The sequence below is a fragment of the Labrus mixtus genome, chromosome 22, assembly GCF_963584025.1.
Source record: "Labrus mixtus chromosome 22, fLabMix1.1, whole genome shotgun sequence".
Lineage (NCBI taxonomy): Eukaryota > Metazoa > Chordata > Actinopteri > Labriformes > Labridae > Labrus > Labrus mixtus.
In genome coordinates this window covers 2,320,194-2,341,021 of record NC_083633.1, presented here as the reverse complement: position 1 = coordinate 2,341,021, position 20,828 = coordinate 2,320,194, and the positions used below count along the sequence as shown (strand labels likewise).

The 20,828-nt window shown below is 40.8% G+C and overlaps 2 protein-coding genes across 2 annotated transcripts; one reads left to right on the top strand and one right to left on the bottom strand.

Annotated features, from left to right (window-relative positions):
• The first annotated feature begins 1,233 nt into the window (after positions 1–1,233).
• On the top strand, positions 1,234–12,070 carry LOC132956804 (chloride anion exchanger-like). Its single transcript, XM_061030445.1, has 19 exons — positions 1,234–1,497; positions 1,633–1,772; positions 2,490–2,600; positions 2,697–2,857; positions 3,160–3,324; positions 4,240–4,392; positions 4,782–4,864; positions 6,095–6,242; positions 6,514–6,627; positions 6,742–6,819; positions 6,961–7,056; positions 7,598–7,704; positions 8,807–8,876; positions 9,580–9,672; positions 9,775–9,870; positions 9,965–10,186; positions 11,212–11,266; positions 11,355–11,491; positions 11,758–12,070. Exons 1-19 carry the CDS (start codon positions 1,370–1,372, stop codon positions 11,776–11,778), a joined length of 2,178 nt encoding a protein of 725 aa, XP_060886428.1. The 5' UTR covers positions 1,234–1,369; the 3' UTR covers positions 11,779–12,070.
• A 1,047-nt stretch (positions 12,071–13,117) lies between these two features.
• On the bottom strand, positions 13,118–19,961 carry cbll1 (Cbl proto-oncogene-like 1, E3 ubiquitin protein ligase). Its single transcript, XM_061030446.1, has 6 exons — positions 19,837–19,961; positions 17,736–17,900; positions 15,495–15,601; positions 14,894–14,977; positions 14,726–14,799; positions 13,118–14,438 (listed from the first exon to the last, which is right to left on the bottom strand). The coding sequence occupies exons 1-6, from the start codon at positions 19,847–19,849 to the stop codon at positions 13,427–13,429; spliced, it is 1,455 nt and encodes a 484-aa protein (XP_060886429.1). The 5' UTR covers positions 19,850–19,961; the 3' UTR covers positions 13,118–13,426.
• Between the last annotated feature and the right edge of the window lie 867 nt (positions 19,962–20,828).

The following is a 20,828-nucleotide window of genomic DNA, read 5'->3' as shown; positions in this document are numbered from 1 at the left end:
GTGACATGCAGTAATGACATGAATGCATAAAGGTATGTTGTGGCCAAATGGCCATATGAATTATTTACAGTTAAAAAAATAGAAAAGAGCCAAACATTAATGAATTTAGAATTATTTGTTTATATTATTGTTTATTCTGGCTTATTTTGGTTTTACCTTTTGTTAATTGATTTGGGGGTATTTGTGCGTTATTTCTCCCTCTTTGGGGGGGAGCCGCGGCGTATCTGCAGTGTAATTTACGTTGATTAAGGACACCTGGTGTGAGAGGGCGAGTGGGGAAGCTGCAAAGGGCCGCTTAGGATATACGTGATATAGCGATCTGATTTGTTTATTTTATTTTGTGAAGTTTAGTTTTTGCTGAAAAGTTTTCTATTAATAAATGTAGCTTATAAGTTGACTTTGGATCCGCGGCTGCCTTTTGTTTTTATTTGATAGCGTGTTAAACCCGCTCAGCAATGATTTCTAATTGATTTTGTTTGAAGCCATCACAGGGAGAGAGAGAGAGGGATGAAGTCTTCCTCTGCAGCTCTGTTTACAACTGACTGAGTTTTTTTTTTAAGATTGATTTTTGGGCTTTTTTTGTCTTTATTGGAGAGACAGGACAGTGAATCAGGGAGAGAGAGAGAGAGAGAGAGAGAGTGGGGAATGACATGCAGTAAAAGGAGCCACAGGTGGGACTTAAACCCGGCCTGGAGGACTACAGCGCACCAACCACTGCCCCACCAGCACCCCACAGCAACTGACCAAGTTCATGTTCTGTAGTGATCACGAGAATGCTTCAAAAATCTGATGCAAAGCAAAGAATCACAACAACTTGTAGGCTACTGCACATTAACCAAATTGCACAATATCTGCAGAAAAGTAGAGAAAAGATAAGAAAGATAAGAAAATATAAGAACACCATGAGACCATTGCACAGCCGCCTTACAGTCTCAACAGCCAAAAGAAACATTCAGACTTTTAATGGACATGGGTACAAAAATACTTGAAAAATATTGGTTGGCCATATCTGAGGAAAATAGCTGACTTGTGTACATGTTGAAAAGAAAAGTTGTCAAAGACATCAGAAGCTGTGGTTTCCAGTAGATTGCTCCTTCTCAAATGTAACCGTTCACTGAAACTTGGGAATTCCTCAAATCAATAGTCTCAGAGTTTATAAAATGTCATATGATCATGATGAATCATAAACCTGTTGGTGGATGATTAACAGAGTTAAGACAAAAGGACGCAGGGATGAGATTCATATCAGATCACAGATAAAAACAGACTCGTACTGCACATGAACACATCGGGCAGGAATCTATCATCTTCAGCTCAGAACCTTTAAATCACACTGGGATTAAATTCAGCGGATACCTGAGGTGAGAGGATGGCGACTTTGAGGAAACAATACACTGTGGCCCGACCTCTTTACTCTGAGGACACCTTTGCTGAAGATCACAACAAAGTCGTCAGACAGCGTAAGACCCCCCTGGACCATATGAAAGAGTATCTGACGTAGGTGAAGCCAGGTTTTTTTGAGATCATGACCACACGATTTGATCTGAAATCATAACTTGTCCTCATCATTTTGATCCCTGCATAATAACTGTCAGAGTCTGTCAATTTTTTTTCTGCTTCTGTTAAATCCAGTTGTGATTCAAAACGTGTCAAGAATGTTGGTCTCTCTCTTCTGCCCATCATTGGCTGGATGAGGATCTACAGAGTTAGAGAGTGGCTGCTGGGAGATGTGATCTCTGGGATCAGCACTGGAATGGTGGCCATCATGCAAGGTGAGTCCTTTTAATGTTGGTGCATTTAAGCAACTGAAACCAACTAAAGCGAGAAGAGTTGAATAACGTGTAATTAGATATTTACGTTTTTTAATTGGGATCTGTATTGATTTTATTGGTTGATATTTCTTCCTGTTATACGCCATGATTGGTGGAACTTGGAGCACTTTTATCATAAAGTAACCTGAACCTGAATGATTACTAGATTGTTCAATAAGAAAAGCATGTATCATCCAGCCCTCTGCCCTGTTCAAATGTGTCATCACAAAGTTTGCAATGTCCAGATTTTTGAATGTAGCAGCTTGTAAACACATTCAAACTGGGCCCCTCCTATATTCTGCACGTTATTTCAATGTATAAACGCTCACTGAGTGGTTCCAATGGAAAAATGCTTACTACGCCGTTCCATAGGAAGTGCAGCTATCACCAAGGCCTCCACCCTAATTTAAGCTGAACTGTATGATAATTACAAGATTTGTAGATTATTATCTGAGAATGTAAACAGTTGACTTATAGCTTGTAAAACGCTGTCACTGATTCTTAGACAGCTTACCCACAGTGTTAGCTTCTCTCTGATCTTTGCTAGTTTGTCTTTTATGTACTACTATTTGTCACAGGCGAATATCTGGTCATTTCTAAATTAATTGTCCAGTTAGAGATATTTTTAATGAAAAAGAATATCATGAATATAGTCTTGTTTTTCATTGTCTACCTCAGGACTGGCCTTCTCTCTACTGGCCTCGCTTCCTCCGAGCTATGGCCTCTACACAGCTTTCTTCCCTGTGCTAACATACTTCTTCCTGGGTACTTCAAGACACATATCTGTAGGTATGTAATGTAAACCTTTGCCACTTACCTTTTATCAACAAGATAAGATTGTATGTGTATGGCTTATCTTTGTCTTCCACACCCACTTTTTATCAGGATCCTTCCCAGTCCTGAGCCTGATGGTGGGAGATGTTGTGACCCGCCTCGTCCCGGAGGATGGACCAGCGGCCAACATCACTGGCTTCTACAATTTGACCATGGACCAGCAGAGAGTCATTGTGGCCTCCTCTGTCACCTTTCTCATGGGGATTTTCCAGGTAAATTAAAATGTTTCACCATACCATACCATACCATACCATACCATACTATACCATACCACACCATACCATACCATACCATACTATACCATACCACACCATACCATACCATACCATACCATACCATACCATACCACACCACACCACACCACACCATACCATACTGTAATATACCTCACCGCACCACACCATACTATACCATATCATACCATATCATATCCATATCCATATCATACCATATCATACTGTACTACACCACACTGCGACAAACCATACAAACCCATTATTTCTGTCCCATGCAGCTTGCCATGGGTCTTCTTCAGGTGGGCTTTATTGTTGTGTACCTGTCCGACACTCTGGTCTCTGGCTTCACCACAGCAGCTGCCGTCCACATCCTGGTGTCCCAGCTCAAGTTTGTGTTGGGTCTACATGTTCCCGGCATCAGTGGTCCACTCGCGCTCATTTATGTAAGTCAAGGATTTTTCTTTTATACTGCCATTGTTTATCGCTAGAGTGACACTTTGGGACTTATTCATCTAATTGGAAAGTAAGAAGATTAAAACACTCTCAACTCTCAGTAAGATGCTTCTGTCTGCTATTAGTTAACGTAGCTCAGAGGCAGAAAACCGAGGGATGTGTAAGTAAAAAAATAACTTTGTACCTCTAAATCCCCATGAGAACAGATGTATCCAAGCAGCAGCCTCCAGGGTGAAAAAAAATGAAGCTAATGCAGATGTTCAAAAATTGCAGTACCTCTAGTGTCCACTGGTGGCTGGCTCCAAAAGCTTGGAAATCCCACACACAACCATGTTAAAATGTTGGTTCTTACAGCAGAAATAAACATGTTTAAAGCCTGGTATAAAACACAATTTTGCTCTGAATAGTCAATGTCTATCTGCACACACTGTACAGGGGGTGATTTCCTTTTAACAACTCATCTGTTTTGATTTTATGAAGGATATGTTTCATCCATAACTAGGGGAGTGGCTGATCTGACTGCACATTGTAGCTTTGTGCCAGGAGTCTTAAGACCCATCACAGCTCCACCTCTTTGCCTGTTACTAGGTTGAGACCGCATTTGTTACAAACATTATATTTCTGAGCAGCTAATAGTTTCTCTCTTTGGAAAAAGTTGGCAACATTAGGTCTAACGCAACCTTAGTATATAAGCTAGTAAACACACCAACAAACATAAGCCTTACTGAAAGTGTTCTTTGAACAGTTTTATTATATTTTATGGCCATTTTATGATTTTTTTATATCATGTTTATGAGTTGCCTTGGAGTTTTCTCTTTCAGAACTGTGACTGAATAATACTCGTCACATTGAATCAGAGCAAAGAGCCGATTAAATCACATATAACATTTGTTTCCCCTGCGCAGACGCTGGAGGAGATCTTTGTCCAGATCACCTCCACCAACATCTGTGACCTGGTGATGTCCATCGTGATCATGGTGGTGGTGTTCATTGTGAAGGAGCTGAATGAAAGATACAAAGCCAAGCTGCCTGTCCCAATTCCCATAGAGGTTATCATGGTGAGAGAAACCTTAGAAGAAGAAGCTCCTCCTATGAAATGCATCATATTTAGCCTACTCTTAGTGTACTTTACATATCTACTCTTTTACAGAGATGAACACAGCTATGGGTTTTATTTTGCTTTGTCCAAAGTTAGCCCAATCAGTGTGTTGTAGCACAGTTGTGAAACCCCTCAATAATTTGTGCGTTCAAGGAAGATCTGATACATTTTTTAAATATTAAACACATGGCATTTGACTGATTGGACAAGGTTAGATCAACAAGATGATTAAAGCATCCAACCTCAAGCAGATCCTCAAAGTCGGTTTTTGAACAGTAATGAATGAAAACACTTCCATACAATTTATCAACACCTACAAACCTGAACTGTCTCCTCTTTTTCACACAGACGATCATTGCTTGTGGCGTGTCCTATGGCTTCAACTTCGAGAAGACATTTGATGTAGCAATTGTTGGCAAAATGGTCAGCGGGTAAGTTTGGAGTTTGTTTACGTTATTTAGCGGTTATAGGTAAAGATCAATTCTACAATTCTACAATTCACTTAGCAGACGCTTTTATCCAAAGCGACGTACATCAGAGAGTAAGAACAACACAAGCAAGGATCTAGAAAAAAGGGAACAATGTCAGTAAGAGCAAACGATCAGCTTTGAGACACACAGGTGCTGACAGGAAGTGACCAGAGGCAAAGCACAACATTGAGGGCAGTTCTTGAGAGCTCTAATCAGTATAGAAACCATCTTATAAGTCGTTGTTATCAAACAAAAACCATCGTCATTACCATCATCATCATCAATAATATGGAGACCATCATCATTAAGTTAGTAGGTATTCATGAAAGAGCTGGGTCTTTAGATCAAGCTCACTTTTGTTTTCTCATGGAGGACCATATATGGCATTTAGTGCATTTTAACACCTAACCTCTTTGGTTCAGTTAAAAGAAACTTGAGTCTGTTGACCAAGTTGTCAATTGAATCTTGGTGCAGTCCAAACAGCTGTACAGAAACCGCTTGAAGGGTTGGGTCTAGGTTTTTCTGACTCTGGTGGTCCTGGATCCGACCCTACTGTAGGAAGCAACCGCTGTGGGCCTTCTCTATTCATCATTGCTGAACATGTAAAGACCATGGGCCGACCTGATGGATCTTTAGAAACAATTTTGAGCAGTTTGTGGTTCACAAGGATTAACGATTAACGCCTTCTCCAGAACTCTCTTCATAAGCCGCTTTGGCGATTCCAATACATCAACTTATCTCGAGCTGTCCTCGCTCATCCACACATTTTGGTCCTCTTGTAAATGATTTGAGTCTGGTCCGCGGTCAATAGTTTTTCATGAAAATTTCCGTCAGGTCCACGCTCATCGTTTTTTCATGTCAGATAGGAGCTGGCTAGACTTTTTTAATTTAGGAGCCAGCTTGTAGTGTCGATTAATTGTAATTAATTTTCTATCTATAAAAGCTGAACATACAGTACGTGCAGCCCTGGTTTGCTTTTCAGTAGCATTAAATGAGTTTATTTGTGGGGTTAATAAACTTTGAGTTGGTAATTTATTTCAGAGTTGACAGGCCTTTAAACGCTTCTCTTACGTCTTTATGTACCGTCTTAATATGAAAACTTGTAAATAAAAAAAATGAGTGGAGTAGAAAGTAAATGAAAGTGGAAATACTCATACTGAAAATGTTTAAAGGTGGGGTGTGCTCTCTCAGGTATGAGTCTCCCATAGCGCCCAACATAGAAGTCTTCCAGGAGAGCGCTGTGGAGGCTTTTCCTGCAGCCATCGTGGGGTTTGCTGTTGCCTTTTCTGTGGCCAAAGTCTACTCCATTAAACATGATTACATCATCGATGGGAACCAGGTGAGTTGTATACTCTATAATGACCTTGTCTACCCCCGTCTGGCTCTGAAAGAGGGACCATAGTTAATTTGTTACTGAAACTAAATGAGTGTGGGAGTAACAATCATCATAACTTTAGTTCGGAAGATATAAAGTTGAATATCTTATTGCTTTTATCTCAAGGTTGCATGTGAAGGTTTTATGTGCATGAAGAAAAGCAGAATCATTCAAAAACAAAAGTAGCCTTTGGGTTGCAAGGGGAGGTAACATAACTTTCATTGTTGCATTGCAGGAGCTCATTGCATTCGGGGTTAGCAACATATTTGGTGCGAGCTTCAGGTCGTTTGCTGCCAGCACCGCCCTCTCCAGGACGGCGGTGCAGGAGAGCTCCGGAGGGAGAACACAGGTCGGTGAATCTAAAATGTGAAATGTTGCTTTGTAATCTGTTTGATGTCACATGCTGTTCCTACTTTAGCTTGTTGAAATGAAACATTAACCTTTTTTTTTGTAACAAATTCAGGTTGCAGGGCTGATCTCGGCCTTGATGGCGATGATTGTAACTCTGGCGCTTGGCTTCCTGCTGGAGCCGCTCCCCAGGGTGAGACTCTATGTATTACTCTATGAATTTAATATTTTCCATTGTGTTCATCATACGCAGCCTAGTGTGAAAGTACATCTTTATATTTAAAAAGTGTGCTTTTTTCTTGCACATACCAATTATTTTCTGACTTCCCCTCAGGCTGTCCTTGGAGCCCTGGTCATCGTGAACCTGAAGGGCATGCTGATGCAGTTCAGAGAGATCCTATACCTGTGGAGGAGGGACAAAATTGAATGTGTAGGTGTTTAAAAATGTTTAGTGTTCACTGCAGATAAAGGCCTAGTCCACACGTAGGCGGCTATTTTTCAAAACCAAGGTTTTCCTCCTCTGTTTCTCAAAAGCGTCTTCGTCCACATGAAAACGCAAAACGCATTGTTGCTGCTTACATGAGCACCACAAGTCAAAAATGATGTCCATGACATGCCAACATTTTCTCGCCATTCATCTGCAATGACCATTTAATTTTACAAAGTTGTCAATTCAGACGTCTCTGCTCTTCAACATAGTGTGAGCACTAGTTTGGTTACGTCTGCCATCGCGCTGATCTCATGTAAACAAAAGTGACAGCCTTGCACAATGACGTCCAACGGAGGAGAAACCAGCGCACAGTGTGACATTATAAGCCCAATACTACATTTTCCCCGGCGTCTAATCTGCACCCTGGAAGGAGCTTTCCAAAAGGAGCGTTTTAAGTGACCTATGAGCAGTTTGCATGTGTACAAAAGGCTGAAGATGACTTGATATGATGACTTGTTTAAGCTCAGCTGTTTGTCTGCAGGTGGTGTGGGTGGTAACTTGTCTGGGTGCCATCCTTCTGGGACTGGATCTCGGCCTGGCGGTGGGCCTAGGGATCGAGCTGCTCACTGTCGTCTTCAGGACTCAATTGTAAGAACACACCTCACAACATCTGATATATAATACATGCAAAATGACCGTAAACAAAGGAAATAATGGTTTTATCATGTAATTACTGTAGAGCTAAGTATTGTATATTATGCAACATGCAGCCAAAAACAAACAAACTGGGAAGGCTCTCTAGAAAAAACCCTTTAACCAGGGTGCATGGCTGCAAGCATAGACTTCAAATAATCATGGGTGAGTGTAGCAGTATAGAAAAAAAAAACATTTACACATCCAATTCATAAGACAGGTGCGTCGGAGAGCAATGTGTCCATCGAAAACTTAAAGGCAAACCTTTTTGCCTGATGGAGGACTAGTACAGAAATTATGGCAATAAATGTTTGTAAGTTTAGACAATGTGCAGGAGTTTAACTTTGAGTATAACTTTTTATTGGAATATTTCCTGCATAGCAAAAAGAAATTGAAGTTCATCCAAAAACATGAGAAGTGTTTATGGGTGTATGTATTTTTGCCCAACAATCTAGTGTGATCCTAAAAATTGAATTTACAAAATATGCAATAGTTTTATAACTTAGTGCAAGATATGTTTGAGAATATTAGGGAGATTATACCAAAATGCAATATATGAAAAATACATAAAAAACTTAAGTTGCCATAACTCATGCTAATTAAATACAATGAACATATAAAATGCTTTAAATTTACACAATATAGTTATGTGGGTTCAACACAGAGTGAATATATATACTTAACATTAAAGAAACATTATAAATAAAAATGAAAAAGTCATGTTTTTAAAACAAAAAATAATTAAGTATATTGAACGCATATAAATAATTTTGAGTAATCACAATTTTAATATGTGCAACGGATGTACAGATTTTTTTCTGTAATACAAACAGCCTTTTTTTTAGTGTAGCACAGCCTGAGAGACGAAGCCCAGGGAACATCAGACAACCTGCCTTAGAGTTCTGCTTTAGTCGTAAAAACAAGCTTTAAATCGGATGTTTATAGTGCTGAATCCTCAAGTCTAAGACCCAAATAAATTCATTAAGTTTTAAAAGGTTATGCTTCACTATCACAGCCTCCTCCCTCTGACCTACGCACAATGTTCATGTCTTTGTAGCCCCCGCTGTTCTGTCCTGGCCAACATCTCAGGGACCGACCTCTACAGAGATCGTAAAGATTACACACAAGTAAGTACGCAACGCTAAATGTTTCTTTTTGAGCTCATGGAGGTGTTTGTTTTAAAGGAGCAGTATGTAACACTGAAACCTAGTGTTTAAAATGGGTACTGCAGTCTAAATTCTAAACATCATAGAGAGCTGTCTCCCCGCCCCCCCCCCCTCCTCTCTAGAGTCGATGCTCACACAGGTCACCATGTGGTGGACTCTGAAGCTTCAGTGTTTATCCAGCTCTGCATGGGTCTGTAAACCTTTCTGTGTTCTAACCTCTCTCCATTTTTCAAAAGCATCTCCAATATTGATCCTAGTTTGAGCACGTTTCTGCTCGTGGAGCTTATTAGAAACATGCAGAGGCTTTTTAGGTCGGGTACAATCACTTCTATCTGAACCACTTCTCTTGCCTGCTTCCATCGCTGCAACACCTGTTGGTTTGACCTGATAACTGCTCTCATATCTGACAAAACCGAGGGGCGTCCAAAACGGCCGTGTGGGGGTCGCCTAAAAAAGCACTTACCTTCTCTGGTCCAAACAAATCCAGAGCATTCAGGACCAGAATTTAAAGTTAGAAGGAGGACATACTGGCTGCTGCATTGTTGTCAGAGAAGCCAGCACTTCAACATAGCATGTTTCCTTAATGTCTGATCATACAGTAAGGTCATCATTATCATTTCATTCAGTAGATATTGCTCCTTTAACATTATACTTCTCTTTTCAGATATTCGAACCACAGGGAGTGAAAATCTTCAGGATACCCTCGCCTATCTTCTTCGCCAACATTGACTTCTTCAAAGACAAACTGATAGAAGCTGTATGTATGATGAGATGTATCTGAACTACTGTATGCTTGAGTTTCCCTTTTATTAGTTAAATAAATGAGTCCGAACATGATGCCATTACTTGCATGTTGCAGGTTGGATTTAAACCTTTGAAAGTTTTACGGAAAAGAAACAAGGCTCTCAGGAAAATCAAGGCCCTGCAGCAGAAAGGGGATGTAAACATTACAGAGGTGAGACTGGGAGTGTAAGTTTAAAAAACTGTACCAGTGTGGCCTTCAAAGTGTTCTTCCTAGACCTGTACGTCTCCTTTCTTCTGTTGAACAGAAAGGATTAAGGGATTTATTCTCCCAGACGACCGACAAGTCTCATACTAACATGGAGGAGATGGATTTGCCCTCTGACCTCAAAGATCTTCCTTCGAAAATCTGCTGGAACGCAGATCTGCCCGCAAGCATCAGCGTGCCCAGAGTGGACGTCCACAGTGTGATCCTGGACTTCTCTGCCGTCTCCTTCATGGACATCTCCGCTATGAAGGGACTCAAAGCGGTAAACAATTATTCATGAAGATCAATGCTTTCACTGCAAAAACTCAAATCTTACCAAGTGTATTTGTCTGATTTCATTACACTCATTATAAGTCACATCAACCTGGCCTCATTTTTAGGCTTTTTATATCTTAAATTAGGATTGTTATCTCTACTTTTCTGGTGAATTTCCCCTTAAAGGGGACATATTATGAATAATCCACTTTGACAGTGTTTTTCAACATATATTTGGGTAACCTGAGTGTCTACTGACCCACAACATGTGAAATAAATCCATCCAGTCCTTTGTTTGTGGTCTGCATAAGTCTTACAACACAGAGGAAAATGCTCTGTTTCAAATGTGCTCTCCTTGTGATGTCACAGTGGGATTCTGGTAAAAGAAAATCCCCCAGCCTAGAGCAAAACTTTTGCGCAGGAGTGATGTCTACTGGGAAAATTCAGGGGGGGCATTTAAAGAGACACACACACCAAAACGGAGCGCTCTGAGAGAGCTGGTTTCTACAGGGTCACAAACCTCCTCTGGTGCTTGATTCATGTTATATTTTGACCAAAGAACAGCACAGATGTTTCCTTTAGACCACATGGTACTGTTTGAAAAGGGGGAGGAGGAGGATAATATGTCCTATTTAAAATAAGTATGATAAGATATTTTTCACTAGAAATAAGATAAGTTTTTTTGCCGTGAATCCAACCCTTTTTATGTCCACTACGTATTTGTAAAATAACGTTCAGGATCGATCATCTGAGCAGCAATTAAAGACCAGTCTGAGAAACTGATCAACATTGTGTACTCCTTGATCACATATTTCCAGCTTAATGTCCCCATGAAACGGAATTTCGAGAGTATCTAACGGGATAAAACCAATCACAAGATAGGAGGCGGGACATAACGCTGGGATGAATATGATTGGACTGTAAAAAAAATAAAAAAAGCGTTTTAATTGGTCGGAAGGCTTTTTAAGAATACTTTTTAATGACAAAATGTTCCATTTTTCTTTCTGAAGCTTTTTTGTTTTTCCTCCACAGGCGCTCAGAGAGTTCATCCATATTGACGTCAATGTTTACGTTGCCTCTTGTGACCGTGAGTTTCATCAGAATTCATTAAATTTGTCATAAGTTAGAACATAAAGAAATTAAAACACTAAACACACTATCCTTTGTGACCGCAGCGTACATCCTGGAGACACTACACAGCTGTATGTTCTTTGATGACGAGATTCAGACCTCCATGTTCTTCCTGACTGTGCATGACGCCATGCTGCATGTGCTTGAAAATCACAAGACAGACATCAGAAAAGGCACCGTGGTAAGAACACTAATCATAATACCCCTCTTTCCCTTTTTCTCATCACCAGGTACCAGATTCAGGTGATGTATCGTTAGTTTATTACTTTAAAGCATACTAAGGAGTTTAAGGAGATTTTCTGAGATTTCAAATCACAGCAAGTGTTGTAACCACAGCCTCATTTAAATCGTTTTACAAATTAAATCAATACGATATCATATGGTCTTTACCTCCTTTCTAACTTTTGCAGCTCTAACACTCATTCATTTTGCATTTTTATTAAACAGGTAAAAGATACATGTCTTTAGACCATCGACAGCCTCCGGGAATAAACACCCTGAAAATACAAGTCAACAAGACCTCATACATGTGATGTTTAATATTCTGTAAGGTTATAGCCTCGTGTTCTCACCAACAAAACAATATTTTGTACATTTATTCAGAGTTTAAAAAAAGTTTTTTGCATCATGTGATTTTTTTTATAAATGATTGAATCTTTGTTTTTCCTGTACTTGTTATGCTCTACTGTCGTGTCCTTTTTCCAAACTGTTTTTGATGAATGCAATGTATAAGATGTAATAAAATACAAAACAAAATGTGTTTATTGATTTGACATAAAGCATCTTAAATACTTTGGTTAGAGCAAGCTCTCACTAAGACTGTCGGCATGTTGTTTTAAAAAAATAAATAAAACTAAGCTTTTTTTTTTTTTTAAAGGTCAGATATCATCCTCCTTTTCATCAAGTTTAAATACATTTGTATTAAATGTATTTGATCATGTCTATAAACCCCTCTATTTCAGCCTGCTCAGAACAGGCTGTTTCTGTGTCTGTACCTTTAAATATGTAAATGAGCTGTGTCTGACCACGCCCCCTCTCTGGAAGGGCTTGGGTGGCTCCTGCTTTCTGGCTCCATGTCCTATTGTTTACGGTGAGAAGACAGACTCAGAGGGCAGAACAAACACCTAGCTGTGGGAGTGTCACCCACCTGGGGGAGGGGCTACTGCCCTTTGTGATGTCATGAAGGGAAAATCTCCAAACTGCCTGTTTGAGCACACATTTTCTGAAAAGTGGAGCAGGCTAAAGATGGAGAGGATGGACTTTTCTCATCATTGGAGGGGTTTGTAGACAGACTAGAGACACATGTTAGAGTTAGAGAAACATGAAGTGTTTTGCATAATATGTGAACTTTCAATCAGTCATAGTTATTAAGAACCAACACAAATGTGTTTGTTGCCGAGTTTTTGCTCTTACATGTTCTTCCACCAAAATTCAAAAAGTTGACATGGTAAATGGACTTGAGTGTCTTGACTACTCAAAGCTCTTTTACACCGCAGGTCACACCTACACATTCACACCTGGATGGCAGACGCTGCTATGTAAAGTGTCCATCAGTATTATCTCAACTGATTTATACACATTTACTAGCCAACCTCGAAGCAGCAGTTAAGGGTCTTTCCCAAGGACACATCGACATGTAGCTGCAGGAGATGGGTATCGAACCCCCACGCCTTCGGTTGAGACGAGTGACTACAACTGACCCACAGCGACCCCTGACAAAATGCAAAGTACAATATGTTGCTTTTAGTGATTTTCAGAACCAACAAACAAGCTGCTCGTCATTTTAAACAAAGATGAGATGCAGATCTGCTGTTAAAAATTTATTGAGACATAGTTGACGTCTTTCAATGTACAGTACATCTGTGTGTAATCAGCCGACATATATACAGAAATATTTACCATACGCTATTAAAAAAAAGGGACCTTCCTGTACTTCTCAAAGTCTATTGTTTGTTCAGCGGGAAGTTCAGTACACTTAACTAAATGTGCAGCACGGACACATTTACTTTGGGGCAGTTTTATCCAAATGAAAAAGTCCTACATCCTGGAACCCTGAGGTTTACTATCACATTAATCAGACGCAAACAGACTGCTGCCTGTTCAGTCAGTAGGCAGTTTACTGATAATAAGGCCGATAGCGGCCCTGATCCGGGTGGTGTGGACCAGGCATCTGGCCCTGGGGAGGGGGACCCTGCATACGTGGAGGAGGGGGCCCTCTTGGAGCTGGCCACATCCCAGGACTCAGCCCTCCTGGCTGGCTGAAAGGAGGGCTGAGGGTTCCCTGGTCTTCAGGGAACTGTTGCATGGAGTTTGGATTGTAATGATGAGGAGGGGGGGCATTGACAGGGGGACCACTGTGTTGTGGTGGAGGTCCTGGGGGTGGGTGGTTCAAATAAGGTGGCAACTGACCCATAATGTGCCCTGGAGGCGGGGTAATTGGTGGCGGAGCTGTGGACATGGGGGGAGGCGGGGCCTGGTTGTACACCATGTGTGGTGTCCCAGAGCCTTGGGGAGGATGCTGCATGGGGTGGTTGATGGGAGGAGGAGGGGGTGGTGGGGGGCCAAAGTGCTGTTGTGGTGGTGCCATCATGTGGTGAGTGTGGGTCACTACAGGTGGCTGGCCAGGATATTCCCCAGGGTGGTGGTGGGGGGGCTGAGCAGGGCCTGGTCCACCAGAGTGCGGCTCCCGTGAGGAGGAGTCATCTTGGATGGGCACAGTGATAAGATTACTGTGTTTACGTGTTGTTACCGTGGCGATGCGGAATGTTTCTGGGCCGAGACCAGAGTTTGGTGGCGGGGCTTCATGAGCAGAGGGAGGAGGTGGCTGACTGTAGGGGTCATGGCCGCTGTGCTGGAGTGGGTTGGGGAGGTGGACGTGGTTCTTTGGGAGGTGAGGTGGAGGCACACGGAACCGTTCAGGAATCTCAGATGAAGGAGGCAGGTGGACCGGGTCCTGGCGGCTTCCAGACTTGGCTGCCCTCAGGTGGCGGTGGTTGACATGAGCCTGCAGGTCACGCTGAGACAGGTAGGTGCGTTTACACCCGGGCACAATGCTGCACATGTAGAGGGAGCCACGCTGGCACTGCTCGATGCGCTGCACGGGGTCTGTGCAGTTATACATGGTGAGTCTGAACACAGGGACAAAAACAACTGTTATTTAACACTCTAAGAATACAGTATATGTCTTAATGAACTAAATGTTTGTCAGACAAGATCAACGAACAGCCATTTCCTTAAAAAACATCATGTTTTTTTTAGTTTAAAAGAGGTGTACTGTAAAATGTTAACTGTTTGCGTTCACACATACAGCTCCTCCTGAAAATATCCTGAGTTTTCTGCAAGTGTGAAAGCCCTAATAGACAGTTTAGACTCAAGCTGTTAAACTGTAAGGGAAAAAAAACATTTAAAAGCTCACCCAGGGCACATCTTATCTCCTTTCTTCTCATGGAGCAAAGCACAGTCGTAGCAGAAAACATGCTTGCAGGGGATCTGAGTGATTAAAAGAAAAGGTTACTAAACATTTAAATTCACCGTTGACTGACTGTAGAGGACAGACGGTTCAATTAATCAATTAAATACATACCATCCGTCCATAGAGCTGGATAGGAAGACCGCATTTATCACAGAAGTGAATTGGTACTTCATCCCTTTCTCCAATCAAATTTAGCTATGGGGGGGAAAAGATCAACATTACAGGTGACTGCAATTTAAACACACTCAAATACAATTGTCATAGGTTCTTATAAGTCTACTTTATTGCAGAATCTTTGAAATTGCAACCAATGACAAAACATGGGAGATTTAATTGTTTAAACCAGTCTGTGTGGAGGAGAGAGTTCAGTACTATTCTATTCAATTCAAACAACTAAATAAATAAATAAAATAAAAATAAATAAAGAAACAGTGCAAAGAGACAACAAATTATACAAAAGAGCTCAAACAGGACCTCAAAGGAGATACCAGTGTTAAATGCACTATATAGAATCAACCGCCAGGGGGCTCTCAATCAAAACAATAACAAAAGATGACGTCAAGGCTGGTGGGGAATCATGGGAGCTCTATACGTCTCATCTACCGGTGCGACTTATTTTCTAGACTTTGCGGTATGTGATAAAGTGTGTGTTGTTAATCTTAAAAACGCTGTACAGGTTGTCGAGAGGATTCAGACCCAGCCAGTAACATACCTTATAATCCCAAAACATCTGTTGGGGGAATCTCCTCTGAGTTGCAAACACATCACCAGCTTTAGCTCCACAATCAAAGCGCTCCTCTTGTTTGAAGACAAAGGTATCTGAAAAACACAAGAGACAAGTATTAACGGAGCAATGCAGAAGACCTGACACAGCCATAAAACAATGTTATCAATATATAGCAGTAACTTGAGATGGCCCTAAAGTGACCATGTTCCCTGATCGGATCATTTTCAAGAATCATTGATATTTCCAGATTATCAAAAACTAGAATTATCTGGGTATGATGAAATAAATGTGGCGTTGTAAAATTTCTGTAAATAAATATAAAACTCAACTTATATCTTCAAATGAAATGACACAAAATACCTCACATTTCAAAAAGAATTGCTGTGTAATTACTCTACTATACTGACATGAACAAAAACGTTCTAAAGTAAAAAATGGCTGCCTTATCGTCTTCCCTTATTATCTGCTGCGTTCCATATACCTCGGAACTCGGTAGTCGGATCCTGGGAATGACGTCACTACCGTGATAACTGCGTTCCAGTTGCAAGTCGGAAAAGCAACATGGTCGCTTCCAGGAGTACCTTTACCGTTACCAGATGATAACAACAAACTACGTGATAGTCTCTGACTGAAAACAACACCTCCACAGAGAGAACTTGCATGATATCATCAGTCTGATTGATTTAATTACACAAAAAGATGACTAAGCTGCTAATAAACTCAACAGTTGCATCTTTAACATCCCTCTGGATGCACGTAGCAGCCATATTGGATCTGTACTCGGGCTACTTTTTTTCCTCAGAGTTTCCGAGTCTTAATTACGACTTAAGGGGGCGTTCCAGTTGACACTTCCGACTGGGAACTGGGAATTTCCCACTTACGAGATCAACTGGAACACACCATTAGGACCAGGGCCTTATGCAGGCCAGTCCAGTTCCTCCCTCACTTGGTTCAAATATCTCTTTCTGGACTTCACTTTGTGCACAGAGGCACAGTCATGACAAGCAAAGAGTGTTCCTCAAACTGCTGAGACAAGCTTGGTGGCTCAATTGGTTTGAATTTCATAAATCTTGTGACATTAAACGAGATCCTTTACTAGAACTGAGGGGCCTTGGCCGAACATGAACCTATCCTATTACCCTTATCTTTCACAGTTCACAGTTGATTCTACAAGTTTTGGTAGTTAAAGTCTTCTGACACTCTGTAAACCCAGATTTGTTAATCACCTCATCATTTTCAAGAAAGCAATATTAAGTGCTGCAGGGTGCAGTTGAGGCGCGCTTCAAAGCACCCTACACTTTATATTGATCGCGGCGATTTGAGGATCGTGTGAGGCTGCTTGGCTGTTGTTGCGTCTACTTCACAATGGTAGCACTTTTTTAAAAGTTATTTTTTGGGCCATTTTACCACCATTGAACAGTACAGCTGACGAGAGGCAGGAGGAGAGAGTTGGGGATGCAGTAAAGGGCCGAGGTCGGACCTGACTCCACGGCTGCTGCAACGAGGACTATGCCTCCGTACATGAGGCACACGACGTAACAGCTAGGCTATCAGGCACCCAAATTACAGCAATTATAGTTGAACGGAGGAGAAATGGGGGGAGAAATCTAACAAATTGACATCTGGCAAAGGTGGCTTTCCTAGAAACAGAGACGATTTTTAAGTCTCTGAACTCTTTAAAGGCGCACTCACACTTGGCAATCCGTAACATCACTAGGCACATTTCACCCCTTAAGTCCAGTTTGTTTGACCAATGTGAGTGCTCCGATCCGTGCACCGGCACGGTACAGTTCATGCAGGAGCACAAGCACAAGGTTACACAACGTTGACAGCCTTTATTATGGAGATATCCCAGAGTGTTCTGGCTGTATCTGATTGACATGACTCAAAATAAGCAACAAAGTCAGTAAAGAAGCTGTCATGTTCTCTGTGTTGACCTCCGATGTGCAGACATGGACCCGACAGCGTGTGCCTTTACCCCCATTATTTTCTTTCTCGAGTCTGCCTGTCTTGTAAACTAAGCACGCTTCATAATTACGCAACACCATGCATAGAAGAAGTAACTGTTCTCAGGCCTGGTTAGTCCTGGAGCAGTGTGTGTGCAGGCCATCAGGGAAATGGGGACAATAATGCTTAAGCACAGTACGGGACAACTTTGCTAGTGTTAGTCATTTTAAGTTTTCAGACAAGTTCAGTGAGACTTGAGGTTCTGCAGACTGAGCCTACCGTCATCTCCAGGCTCACTTTTGATTGGCCTGCTGCTGGGTCTCTGTGTTCGGGGTGGAGGTTTGCTCCTTAGGGGCTGCTTGGATATGAGTTTGATTGGGATTCTTCTTCTGACATCTGGGCCTCCCAAAATCCCAGAGCCATCACTGCCTTGAAGATCATTGTCTGCAGGGGGAAAAAAAGGCAAAAGTAAGAAAAAACGCATGAGACTTAAGGTGCAGTTAGTCAGAATACAATAGATGTATATAACCGTATGCACAGGTACAGAACAGTACAGGTACATTGGATTTGTGTGTGTTGGCCTTAGAGTCAGCTTTACAAAATATAAAAGAAAGATGAGCAGCAAAAACAAATAACACTGTCAGAACAGAGAACAAGAAGAGGTGTTAAACTAGTGGTCTAACAGATCACAGTTGATCCGTGATCTGTTCGAATCAGCCCCCACGGTTCAGGCCACATGAAATCCACGGTTAGATAGAAAGAAAACATATCAACATGGTGTATAATAATTGTACTGCTGCCAAATCCCTGTGCAGAGTCTCAGTGAAAAGGCTGCATTAAGTAGTGCAGTACCCTAGAGATACAGTCAAACACAATATATAGTTATACACTGCAAAAACTAATCTCATTAATCTGAATACACTTTATTTAGACCTCTCAGGTGAATGTGGCTAACTATGAGTGTAATAAGATCATGTTCACCAGAAATTAGACAAATACACCTGCTGAGATTTGGGTTAGTTGCAGTTCCTTCTGGGAATGTTTTGGAGGGGACACTTGTTGGGAGCGCAAACGCTGTGTGAGCGTGTTATCTGACTGTATGTCTATGTGGAGCTCCTGCTGTGCGGTGCTTCCGCAACGCCGAAATGCAATATAAATTCACAGACGGGGACACCAATATTACACCGTCGCAGAGTCAATATGAATGTACGAAGGTGTGATGCCGGCTGAGCTTAGTCATGGCCCTGGGATCTTAGATTGACAGTATCAAAAGCTACCTTATACCTATTTCATAAGACAGGTACCATGCAAACACCTGCACACTATCTCATCTCACACTATCAATCTCATCTACCTGTAAACAGTCACCCATGTGTGCAATACTGATACAAGCTGGAAAACACAGTCTTCATTGGGCCTTATGTGCAATATCTACACTGTTCAACACTGCACATTTGTAAATATTGTTCATATATTCAATCCCCTGTGCATTTACATAGCTGACTATTCTTCAGAAACTCTGGGCTTTGATAATGATCGCATATTCTATTGATATATCTACATATATTTGTATATTTCATTCTTCTTTAATGTGTTTAAAAGCCAATTTCAAGTATTTTTGATTATAAAATTGCACAAATATGTTGGCAACGTAGTGATAATTAAAAAAATCACAAATATTGGGTGCCTAGGATTAGTCATTTTTTGTTGCCATGGTATCAATAGACATCAATATAATGTTATACATAAGATCTCTGCACTTTATGTACATCGCTTCACTTCTTCAACACTCTTTCTTGTTGTTCTTCTTGCTTTACTTCCACATGTATATTTATTTCCCTGTATTTATTCTGTTATATTGTTTCTAAGAGCAACTGTAACGACAGACAAACCCTGTGGGGATTAATAAAGTATTTTTTATTCAGATTCAATGTCTAGTGACAACCCTCGTATAGTTAGCATCATGCTAACGCTAGTCAGGTAGCATTCGCGCCCCAAACTAAACAACAGCTAATGAGCGATTAAACCTTCTTACAGATTTAAAATTTATTGTTTTGCCATTTAATGTCGTAATTGTGTAAACTGGACTGCAATAACACAAGTGAGTGCATCACAACATTCAGTACTTGATGCTAACTTTTAGCGAACACACTAGTTTCAGACTCGCTCCATCAAAGCCTGTTTTTAGCTAACATTAGCATGGATTGAGCTAATTTAAAAGCTGTTTGGATGATAACTGGATGCTGTAGCAAACACGTCTGAAGTGAGGATGATTTAAGGATGTAAGGAGAGCTGGCACAACTACGACTATGGCAGCGTAATGATGAATAAATACATTAAAGTAGTTTATAACGTCGGCCAGGTTTGTCATTTTGCTTACCGCTTTGGTCCATGATCCAAACGAGTGCTCGCAAAGCATTGTGGGAGAGAGGAGGAAGCGAAAAGGAGAGGACAGAAGAAGAAGAAGAAGAAGAAGAGGGTCTGAACAGAGGTGAAAGGGGGAGAAAAATAAGCAAAAGAAGTACAGAAAACAATAGAAAGGACACACAGAATCGGAGATAAAACCAGAAACCAGACAACTAGTATAATACATTTTATTAAAGCTGCTTTGAGGAACTTCTGGTTTACGTTGATTTTGGCGCCCCCTGTTGGCAAAGCTGTACAGAATCAGAAATACTTTTAATCCCACGGTCTTTAGTTCCTCTTAAACACAATAAAGCAGTAGGAGATATAAAAATATTTATAGAATATAAAACAAGATCAAAATAGAATAAACATAAAGTACCAAGTGAGAGTATCTGAATAAATAATAAGCCATCTACAAGCCCAGATAATTTAATACATGAACAATATTTTCCAATGTAAATATACAAAATGTGTTGAACAGTGTAGGTATTGCACAGTGTATGTAAAATGCTCAATGAAGACAATGTTATGCAGTTTTTGTATCAGTATTGCACAGATGTGTCTGAACAACTTGTAAACTGGTTTATGGACAGATTGCACATTTAAAGGGGACATATTATGAAAAACCCACCCACCAGTTTTTGAACATATATTTGTGTAATCGACGTACAAAATGTGAAATAAACCCATCCAGTCCTTTGTTTGTGGTCTGCATAAGTCTTACAACACAGAGATAAATGCTCTGTTTCAAATGTGCTCTCCTTGTGATGTCACAGTGGGACTCTGGTAAAAAAAAAAAAAAAAATACTCTCCCCACCTCCTGCTTGCTAGGATGGTTGCATCTTGCATTTTTAGAGACAAGAAAACATATTTATATTATACATATTTTTTTGTATTATATCTTTGCTTTAATACAGTGTATAACTTCTGTACAGTTTATTTTAATTTACTTAGCTGTTACTACAA